The sequence below is a fragment of the Hemitrygon akajei genome, chromosome 13 (genome assembly GCF_048418815.1).
Source record: "Hemitrygon akajei chromosome 13, sHemAka1.3, whole genome shotgun sequence".
In the NCBI taxonomy this organism is placed as follows: Eukaryota; Metazoa; Chordata; class Chondrichthyes; order Myliobatiformes; family Dasyatidae; genus Hemitrygon; species Hemitrygon akajei.
The window spans coordinates 38,033,505-38,045,256 of NC_133136.1; the positions used below are offsets into that span (position 1 = coordinate 38,033,505).

Consider the following 11,752-nt stretch of genomic DNA (forward strand, 5'->3'; position numbering starts at 1 on the left):
TGCTCCTCAGACAGGATGAAGAGGTCAATACTCCCCAATGCCATTAGGCTTTACAATTCTACTGCCAGGACTTAAGAACTTTTTAAAAGCTATTATTAATGCTTTTTGAGATAGTGATTTAGATGCATATAATATTTTTTTTACTGAGTTAAGTATTGTATGTAATTAGTTATGCTACAACAAATGTATGGGACATTGGAAAAAAGTTGAATTTCCCCATGGGGATGAATAAAGTATCTATCTATCTAAACTTTGACCTCTTAATTTAAGCCTACGGACTCTAGTATTTGACATTTATACTCTGGTAAACAGACTCGGACCATCTACCCCATCATGCTTCTGTACAGACTTGTATCTCTTTATTATCTTCTATCAAGTTTATATTAATCTATCAAGCCTCTAACAGTCTGGAAAAAATACAAGCCTGCCCAATCTCTTCTTATAGCTAACCATCTCTAATCCAGACATGTCCTAGTGAACCAATTTTGCACACTCCCCATATCCTTCCTCTACTGCAACAAACAGAAATGCATATAATACTCCAAATGTGGCCGAGCCAAAAATTTAATGCTGCTACAGTGACTTCCCAACCTTTACATCCAATGCACCAACCAATAAAGGCAAGTATACAATATGCCTTGTTCATTAAACTATCTACACGCGTTGCCACTTTCAGAGAACTATGGACTTGCATCCCAAGATCCCACTGTCCATCATCCTGTTACTTCAGGCTGGATACCCACTTGTATGTTCCCCAAACCCGGCCACAATTTAAAGCAAAAAATGCTACCCTCTGTTATCTAATGTACTGGCAAACTGGCACGAATCCCTGCCCTCAGTTGTTCTTATAACAACAAATCAACAGCAGCCTAGTGTGGTGCCTGCCAGTGCTGGTGTTTGGAGGACTAGAAGGAGTACTGCAGCCTGTCAGAGATGATGGAAGCTGCTGTGTGATCCTCTTTGATTGCACAGCTCTCCCACCCCAAGAGTTTTGCTATGGTACAAGCTCAATATACCAAAGGAGATAAGAAACTGTTATATCCAGATAGTCAACACTGTCAACAGCCACTACTAGTCATTGCGATCACCGTTCTAGCCACAGAACAACCCCAATCCCCACAGCTCAATGCCAAGTAGATGCATCTCATGTTCCAGCTGTCAAATACCAACCATCACAGGAAGTCATACCACACCAAACCATGTGCTGTGGACACTTCATAAATATAACAGCCCCAGCGAAGTGTAGGGATTCAACATCAAGTTCCTATAATGACAATGCTTGCAGCCACATATCTTTATAATGGAAGTGTATAATGACTATCAAGAGGGATGTGCCCCATTCACATTACTAGCATCAGGGAGGTACAGGAGTCTGAGGACCCACACTCAATCCTTTAACAACAGCTTCTTCCCCTCTGCCAACAGATTTCTGAACCATCCAGCAACACTACCTTGTTATTCATCTTTTGCACAATTTTTTGTCTGGTTACTGTAATTTTTATCTTTTGCACTGTACTGCTACCACCAAGCAACACATTTCACAGCATACGTCAGTGATAATAAACCCGATTTTGGTTCTGATTCAGACCCCACTCAGCACTGATCCATTACCACTCTCGCTCCTGGGAACACATCTTGAGCCCGAAAAGAGGGACAAGTGTGTATATCAACACCTTAAATAAGAAACGAAAATGCTGTAAATACAACAGTGGGTCAATCAGCATTTGCAGATTGAGAAAAACAGCTAAGGTTTCAGGTTGATAACCTTCCAACAAAAGACCTAGCCAGTCCTTATATAGACAAAGCTAATTATCTGAAATTAGTGCATTTACAGTTGAATTCCAACACTGTAATCTCATATTTTATATCTTAACACATCTCTTTTTTAAAATCAGAGATCTTTCTGCTCAGAGTTTGTTCTGCCTCTCAGTGTAGTCCCATTAATCGTATTCTCCCTAGTTATTTCTCTGTCATGTGCTCATCACCACAACCAATTCTATCATTACCACTTGCACTCGGGGTAATCTGCAGTAGTCGCAGTGCCTGCCAAACAATAAACCTTTGGAATGTGAGGCTAAAGTCGAGGGAGGAAATGGTCACAAGGAGGCAGTGCTGAGAGAGCCAGAATGCAGCAGCACTACCTGCTGTCCCACTGAGCTGGCACAAATGCACAATGAAATACTGGCCTCAAGCTTATGTGCCAGGGATCAAAGACAGAGGTCTGAGTGGAAGTGAATCGAAGAATTAAAGTGCCCAACAACTGGAAGCTCAGGGCCAGCTCAGGGAGGTGTTTTTCAAAGTGCTCTCCCAACCTGTATTTGGTTTCTACAATGTAAAGGAGAACACATCGCAAGCATGGAATGTGTTAGACTAAACTGGAGAAGTCCTAGGAAACTGCCTCTTTTCCTGGAAACCTAATTTATTTACTATATATCTTTGGTGGTGGGATCTCACTGGAAATGTGGAAGTTACAGAGAATGGACTGTTGGATGGCTCGTGCAGTGGTAGAAGATGACAAGGGGAGCTCTACCCCTGTTATGTCAGGGGAGTGGAGTATGGGTGAGGCGTGGATGAGGGCAATGTTTATTGAAATACTGCAATATTACTATAGATGTTAATCTTGATGGCAGGGTTGACAGCAACAAAAAGCACTCTTCCTCTCATATACATTATGGCAGCAACATAGAAGTATTTGTTTGTTTTAGAATGACCACATAACCTAGTGATAATCTTGGAAATCTTACACTCATCAGAAAATCTGAAATGAATTTAAGTACTTACGCAAGTCCTTCAATATATAAATGGAGGTAATTATATTTTATTAACAAGCATTTAAACTTGAAATAATCTTAAACCCTCTTTCCATCATACTGCAAAAGTCTTTTTAGAAGTTGTGGAAACACTATAGAATGACAGAAAGCCGACTGTGTTGCTATCATAGAAGGTACCCCAGCTGCAAGCCTTACAGTTATATTGTATGAATTCAGAATGAAATGTTCCAAAATCTTATTTGAACAGTTATATCAATTTCATAACTCATAAAATACAGCCTTTATGTCGGCAAACATAACAGACAATTCAGACACAAGGACCCAGTGTCAATGACCGTGATGAATGAATAACAATAATGACGAATAACTAATCTGATTATTCGTGAGATTTTCAGAGCAAAGAAGATTGTGTTAGACAGAGGGTCTTATTGTGTTTTTCAAATAATTAGCTAAGTATGAGATCCTCAATTTAATATCTCACCCAAGAAATGGCACGACAAAATTGCAGGTGAAGTGTTCGTTCACATACTTAGGTACTTTTGTTCTACTTGTGTTTGAAGTCTGAATTCATATCTTTCTGGCTCCACAGAAAGGATGTTAACAATCTCTGAGTACTTTCAGAGATAAGGGCTTTTCATTTAACACATCGCTGCAAGGTAACAAATCAGTAGAGCTATTTGCATTCGAAATCTCTGAAATAAAAAGAGGTTCATCCCACTTCCTCCCCCTCCGCTACCTCCACACCTCTCACCCTAACCACAACTCCCCTTCCCCGCCACCAAGAATAAACCATGAAGCATGAAATGTTCTCGTAACAAAACAACACTCCATTTTAAGATAAATCCAGATTTCCTTGTCATTAAAGCCTGGAAATTAGGTTTACAAATGGACACCAACTATTTCATTAAAACTGAGATTGTACATTTCAAAGTAACAGCAAAGTTATGGCCCATATATTCTGTAGGAAAAACAGAGGCAGAATAACAAAATCAGCTTTTGAAGTTATTATAGAATAAAGTGGTTAATAAGTTCTTACAACTGCACACATACAGTTAAACAAATCTAGAAACTGCTTTTCAAGGCCCCCCCACCCTCCACCAGAACCCAAGCTGGAGGGGTACATTTTCAAGAGCCATAAGTTTTGCTGTCTGAGAATCATTTCAATTTATTAAACAAGCAAATACATAAATGCATAAAGTTATCACACTTAGCAAATGATGAAGTTTGGCGATTGTTAATAATTCATTTGCACCCAAATGCAATGTGATAAATTTTACTGCCAAGCAACCTCCCTGAAACAAAATTTTCTTTTATATATGTCTGTTGATTTTCACTCCTTCAGAACTTATTGTTAGGATTTAAAAATTCATGCCTTTAAAAAACAATCATTCTGTTTCCATCATAATCTTTTAATTACAATTTTCTTCCCTATTATTCTGAATTTCAGTCTTCCCTAAAGATCTACTTGCAAGATATCAGAGCACTAATAGAAATGTGAAAAATTAACTATTTAAAATTTAATATTTGAATAGAGCAATGCATCTTTTCTCAGGCCAAGAATAGGACACGAAAGAATATGACATCTTAGGTTAAAATTAAGCATCAAAAGCAGTATTTGGTTTCCTGACTGATCATTGCCCACTGTTGCAGACTTTGATCTAACCATCGCCAGTCACTCAGGTACAGCTAAACTACTGACTCTGTATTCATCTAATTACTAAACAACACAAAAGGAGGGTGATAATAATGATAAAATTCAAATGTTTGGTATATTTAGCATACTTTGGGTAAATCCAGTTATTTCAAAGACAGATTGAGAAAATAATTGGCAAGATACAATGAGACACACAGGCTAGATGATACTGATGAAGCTAGCTAAATAGTAATGCAAAAAAAACCTTCAGTTGAGTGTAATGCCATAGGGTCCAAGGTTGCTGTCTGTCTTATTTTCACAGTTTCAGTTTTGCACCCACGTTTTTTTCTTAAACCTTCTGAAAAGCTGCCTCTATTGAATGACCCCTGCTAATTGCTGAGAACCAGGGACCCTTTCAACATAATAGACAAGTTAATTAGCCAGAAAGGCTACTTATTGATTAGCCTCTATGCAATCAATTTCAAAGCCTCACTCAATGGTGTTTTAAGCATTTTTCTCCCCATTGCGTTTTGTGACAATCAATAGATGTTTGGATGTTTATCGCCCAAATAATTTGCGAAAATATACGAATATCAGAATGTAGCGAATATTGAAAGGCCTGGATAGAATGGACGTGAAGCGGCTGTTTCCAATAGGGCCAGAGTGCACAGCCTCAGAAGAGAACAGAGATGAGGAGGAATTTTTTTAAGCCAGAGTGTGGTGAATCTGTGGAATTCACTGCCACACACAGCTGTTGGGGCCAAGTCAATGGGTATATTTAAAGCACAGGTCGATAGGCTCTTGATTAGTAAGGGCAAAGGTTACAGGGAGTAGGCAGGAGAATAGGGTGGTGAGGTATAATAAATCAGCTATGATAAAACAACAAGACATAGGGCAGAAATAGGCCATTTGGCCCATCGAGTCTGCTCTGCCATTTCATCATAGCTGATTTATTACCTCTCTCAAACCCATTCTGCTACCTTCTCCCTATAATCTTTGACACTCTTTCTAATAAGAACCTATTAACCTCCACTTTAAACACACTCAATGACTTGACCTCTATAGCTACCAGTGGCAATGAATTCCACAGATGCACTACCCTCTGGCTAAATAAATTCCTTTCTTCTGTTTTAAATGGACGTCCTTGTATTTTGAGGCTGTCCTCTGGTCCTAGACTCACCCACGATGGGAAACATCCACTCTATCAAGACCTTTCGATATGTGATAGGTTTCAATGAGATGTTCCCTCATTCTTCTAAACTCCAGTGAGTACAGGCCCAGAGCCATCAAACGCTCCTATGTTAACCTTTTCATTCCCAGAATCATTCACGTGAACCTTCTCTGTACCCTCTCCAATGCCAGCACATCCTTCATTAGATAAGGGCCCAAAGCGACTCACAATACTCCGTGTGGTCTGACCAATGCCTCGTAAATCCTCAGAATTACATCCTTGCTCTTATATTCTAGTCCTCTAAAAATAAATGCTAGCACTGCATCTTCCTTCCTTACTACCAACACAACCTGCAAGTTAAGCTTTAGGGAACCCTGCACAATGACTCTCAAGTCTCTTTGCATCTCTGATTTTTGATTTTCCTCCCTATTCAGAAAATAGCCTACACATTTATTCCTTCTATCAAAATGCATAACTATACACCACATTCCCCATTTGCCTCTTCTTTGCCCATTTTCCCAATCCAAGAACTGCAGAATCTGTTTCACCAATACTAATTGCCCTTCCACCTATCTTTGTATTATTCACAAACCTGGCCACAAAGTCATCAATTCAGTCGTCAAAGTCACTGACATATAATGTGAAAAGAACATATAACACTGACCCTTGTGGAACACCAGCAATCACCGGCAGCCAACCAGAAAATGCCCAGTTTATTCACACTCTTTGTCTCCTGCCAATCAACCAATCCTCTATCCATGCTAGTATCTTTCCTGTAATACCAGCGGTTCTTATCTTGTTAAGCAGCCTCATATTTGACACCTTGTCAAAGGTCTTCTGAAAATCCAAATAAACAACATCCACTGACTCTCCTTTGTCTATCTTGCCTGTCATTTCCTCTAAGAATTCCAAGAGATCTGTTGAGCAAGATTTCCTCTTAAGGAAACAGTGCTGACTTTGGTCTATTTTATCATGTGCCTCCAGGTACCCCAAAACCTCATCCTCAATAATAGACTCCGACATTTTCCTAACCACTGAAGTCAAGCTAACTGGCCTATAATTTCCTCTCTTCTGCCCCCCTCCCTTCTTAAAGGGTGGAGTAGTATTTTCAATTTCTCTGTCCTCTGGAACCATTCCAGGGTTTAGTGATTCTTGAAAGATCATTACTAATGCCTCCACAATCTCTTCAGCCACCTCACTGAGAAACACTGGGGTCTCGTCCATCTGGTCCAGATGACTTATCTACCTTCAGACCTTTCAGCTTCCCAAGCACCTCCTCCTCAGTAATAGCAACTACACTCATTTCTACACTCGGCATGCTCTAATTTCTGGCATACTGCTAGTCTTCCACCTTGAAGACTGACAAACTACTTTTTAGGTTCATCCATCATTCCTCTGACCCCCATTACTAGCTCTCCAACACTATTTTCCAGCAGTCCGATATCCATTCTCACCTCTTTATATATCTGAAAAAAATTAGGTATCTCCTTTCATATTATTGGCCATCTTTCCTTCATATTTCACCTTTTTTTCCTCCTTACAGCTTTTTAGTTGCCTTCTGTCAGTTTTTAAAAGCTTCCCAATCCTCTAACTTCCCACAAATTTTTTGCTACATTACATGCCTTTTCTTTTCCTTTTATACATTTTAAAAAAAAACTTTGCTTGTCAGCCATTGTTGCCTCATCCTCCATTTATAATACTTCTTCACCTTTGGGATGCATCTATCCTGCGCCTTCTGAATTGCTCCAAGAAGCTCCAGCTATGGCTGTTCTGCCAGCATTCTGCCAGTCTTCTCTCATGCCTCTGTAATTCCCGTTACTCTACTGATACATCTGATAGTTTCTCCCTATCAAACTGCAGGGTGAGCTCTTTCATATTATGAATACCTCCTCCTCAGGGTTCCTATACCTTAAGTTTCCCAATCTGTAATTTGTATCCCCCATCCTGGCTACTGTTCGGAGGCCTGTATATAACTACCATCAGGTATTTCTACCTTTGTAGCTTCTCAACTCCACCCATAAGGATTCAACATCTTCCAATCCTATGTCACCTCTTACTAAGGGTTTGGTTTCAATTTTTGCCAGAGACACCCCACCCTCACTACTTACCTGTCTGTCCTTTCAACACAGTGTTGGTTGTTAAGCTCCCAACTATGTTTTTCGTCCAGCGACAACTCAGTGTCATACCTGCTATTCTAACTGTGCTGCAAGATTATCTACCATATTCCACATACTGTGTGTATTCAAATACAATTCCTTTAGTCTTGTATTCACTCCTTTCAATTTTGCCCCCATGTTACACTTGAACTCAACTCACTGACTACACTTCTGCACTCAGTCCTTCCTCACAGTCTCACTCACACACACTGCATTTACTTGTATACCAACTGCCCCATCCTCAGCCCTACCACTCTGGTTCCCATTTTCCTGCCAAATTAGTCGAAACACTCCTCAAAAGCTCTAGCAAACCTGCCTGCAAGGATTTTGGTCCGCCTCGGGTTCAGGTGTAACCTGTCCTTTTTGTACTGGACATACCTTCCCCAATAATCAAGCAATCTGAAATCCTCCCCGCTGCACCAATTCCTAGCCATGTATTCACCTAGCAAATCACCCTATTCTTACCCTCAATGGCACGTGGCACAGGCAGCAAACTAGAGATTACCACTCTGGTCCTGCTTTCCATCTTTCTACCCAACTCCCTATATTCGCTCTTCAGGATCTTCTTGCTTTTCATACTTATGTCATTGGTACCAATATGTAGTCATATTCGATCATACTCGATTTATTTTCCTTCTCGATACCCTTGTCCAGCCTTCTAGCGAGGCTGAATGCCTCGCTTCAGATATCCTGGCACAAGACCATAAGATGCAGAAGTAGAATTAGGCCTTTCAGTTCAATGAGTCTGCTGACTTTTGAATTTTCTATGCTTTTATTCCTCCTACCAAAATGATTGACCAAACACTTTTCTACACTATATTCCATCTGCAACTTGGCCTATTCTCCCAGCCTATGTCCTTTGTGCAGTCCGCCACTTTAATTCTCCATCCTTAACACAGTGTCCTTTCGGTCTATGCCCTCCTGAACTGCTGCAATGAGGTGCAAGATAATCAATTAACCTTCCTTCTGGCAAACTGCAGTCCACAGAACTCAAAGTTCATTTTTCTAACTTTAGAGAACTGCTTTGTTTCTGTCTGTATCAGATCTGGCCATTTCTGCTACAAGTCATAGAAACATAGAAATATAGAAAATAGGTGCAGGAGTAGGCCATTCGGCCCTTTGAGCCTGCACCGCCATTCAGTATGATCATGGCTGATCATCCAACTCAAATCCCTGTACCTGCTTTCTCTCCATATCCCCTGATCCCTTTAGCCACATGGGTCATATCTAACTTCCTCTTAAATATAGCCAATGAACCGGCCTCAACTGTTTCCTGTGGCAGAGAATACCAGAGATTCACCACTCTCTGTGTGAAGTCATATATCTCCAAGTAACACACAAAATGCAAAAGGCATTTATGGGCCGAGACCCTTCATCAGTGTTTCTTTGGATTTCCAGCATCTGTAAAATCCCTTCTGTTTATTATCTATGAATTTGACTCAGACCCTCTCTCTCTCCCTTAACATAGCCTAATCAATACCTGCTGCTAATAAGAAAATGTAACCAAAAAAAAAGCACAATCACTGTCAAACTGCCACATTAAGCCATTTGACCAGGTCTCAACTCATCTTAGATATCCCCTCTGACCTTTCCATCCTACTGTCAGTATTTCTGAAAATTAAAATTACCTTTATCTTCTCTCTAGGTTTTCATGCTGAGTGTCCAATGTGAAACGTTACCTCTCTCTGTCCACATATGCCACCTAACCTGCTGAGTATTTCCAGCATTTTCTGTTTTGAGAACAGCTTTAATATTTTGAAAGATGGCAGAAAGGTAATGAATGACTGTCAATTCCTCAATAAAGCACAAATCTATGGCTACAGGTTCACAATAATGAATAGAGTATGTAAATGAAAAGGAACATGACATTTGCAAAAATGTTTTATAATACTTCAAAATCTGTCTATTTCAATGGCCAAACTAAAATAATTTTTAAAATATCAGCAACTTGAAACAGATTTGACTACTGATAACAACTGAAAGGTTGACAAGGTCAGTGGGAATCCAATCCTGCAGTCAGCTGTAAAACGCAGGAATGACAGCAAATTACTCCAAATGCTAATCTTCACTTGTCAAGAATTCTGATCTTACACATCATCTGCTATGTGTGGACGACATGCCCCCTAATAAAACGTGCTTAGTTAACCTCTAGTCAGCTGTGGATAAAATGAAATGACAAGTAAATTGCGCCAAATGTCAAACTCCACATCAAGAATCCTGGTTATACGGCAAGACCAGTAAATAAACGTAGCTTTAAGAAGTAAATAATTTTAAAAAAGTCTCCCGTCATTACATCACAAAATTTTAGATACAATCCAGAAACAGCAACTATCAGAAAATAAAAGCCTACACATATAACACTGAAACTAACTGCCCAGAGGTGCTGTCAAGATCTTGAAGAGGCTTTGAATGGCTAATATATTGGAGTGGCACTTCATGTTTTCAGTGACGTTTAAATGCATATTTGTAAAAATACAACAATTACAAAGAAGCACGATTTTCTCTTTTTTCATGAACTTGGTCCCTACTGTACTTTGGGTTTTGGTTTTTTCTAATAATGCAAGAGAATGAGAATATATAAATATATTTTCAAGGTTTTCTGCCGTTTTGAAAACATTTAAATGCTACAATATTTTAATCTCATATAGTCTATCTCCATTTAAAGCTATAGGTAACTAAAATAATAAATGACAAGCTAACTTTTTAACTCTCCGGGCAAGGGGACTTGCAAAAAGCACAAACTACAACACAAGTCCTAAAATATATTCTGTGTGAAAAAAAATGTATCCGCTGATGACAAGTCGCTGAGAGGGGGAAATCAAAGATTGATGGAAAACAGCCTAGATTACTCCCCAGGGAAAAGTAGTTCTACTGTGACTTCAGAGCTGCAAACACTTACCCCCACGAGCAATCCCGACCGCAGACAGAAACGTCCCGAACAATAACAGGGATCTTCCCGGCTCCCCTGAAAAGTCCATAGTTGACAGCGAAGTCCCTTCACGCTCGCTTTGTTACATTTTTGATCCCGGTAGGTGTCAATCAAAGCCCCGGCTCTGAGCTCGCGCCGTACCTGCGGTCGCCACGGACGCACGGCGTCGAGCCGCGTCACACGTAGCCCCGCCCTGCTCATCTGCGCCCGTCAATCTGCGCTGCGCTCTCAGACTTCAGCGAAATCTGAGGCAGCTGGGGTTGGGGGTGTCATGAGTGCATTTGCGTACAGTCGGTAAAGCCGTCTTTTAAACACTCGAGCTTTCTTTAATCTAGTAATGACACATGGGAGGAGAGAGAATGTGAAGTTTTAGCAAGCACTGTGTAATCAAGATGACAAATGAGTGGGTTGGTCTCATTTTCGCGGTGTGCTTTGCAAATTGATGCTAATATACCATAGAAGCGGATTGAAAGTTACAGCTGGAAATCCATAAAACAAAACAGTTGTTCTGAAGAAAGTCCTGAGAAATACCTTAAAATATTTCTTCTTTGGTGTCATTTGAAGGACTTACTAACTGTGGCTGACGAGGACATTAGAGATGCTGGGGAAAGAGGTGGATAGCTTTGGGTAGAGTTGACCTCCTTTTGCCATTTCACTGGGCAGCTGTGTGCTGCTGATGAATGGACTTGAAGTCCTTTCTGCCACCTCTAATGAGCCTTAGAGTCACAGAGGATACATACAGACTGTTCTGCCCAACGAGCCCATGTCGACCACAGTACCCACCCAGCTAGTTCAAATATGCTGTGTTTGACGCATATCCCTTCAACCCCCATGCACCTGTCCAAGCGCCTCTTAAATGATATTATTGTACCTGTTGCAACCACATGCTAAATGCCTTTTTCAGCACTCTATCTACCTATGGCACAGCTTTCAATCAACAACGGCACTTGTACTCCCAGATCCATCTGTGCCATTATGCTCCTACCATTCCTGGAATTTGTTTTTGCTATTCTGCTTACTGTTCAATAGATGCCATGTAATGTAATAAAACATAAAAATATAGTAAATGTTATACATTGATTTGACTTAGTG

The 11,752-nt window shown here is 40.2% G+C and overlaps 1 protein-coding gene across 1 annotated transcript in view; it reads right to left on the reverse strand.

Moving 5' to 3' along the window:
* Nucleotides 1–10,797, reverse strand: part of LOC140737775 (chondroitin sulfate proteoglycan 4-like) — an 89,428-nt gene extending 78,631 nt beyond the window's left edge. The window contains exon 1 of the mRNA XM_073064407.1: nucleotides 10,631–10,797. Within this exon, the coding sequence (XP_072920508.1) occupies nucleotides 10,631–10,709 (79 nt within the window). The 5' untranslated portion in view covers nucleotides 10,710–10,797. The remainder of the gene's footprint in view (nucleotides 1–10,630) is intronic.
* Between the last annotated feature and the right edge of the window lie 955 nt (nucleotides 10,798–11,752).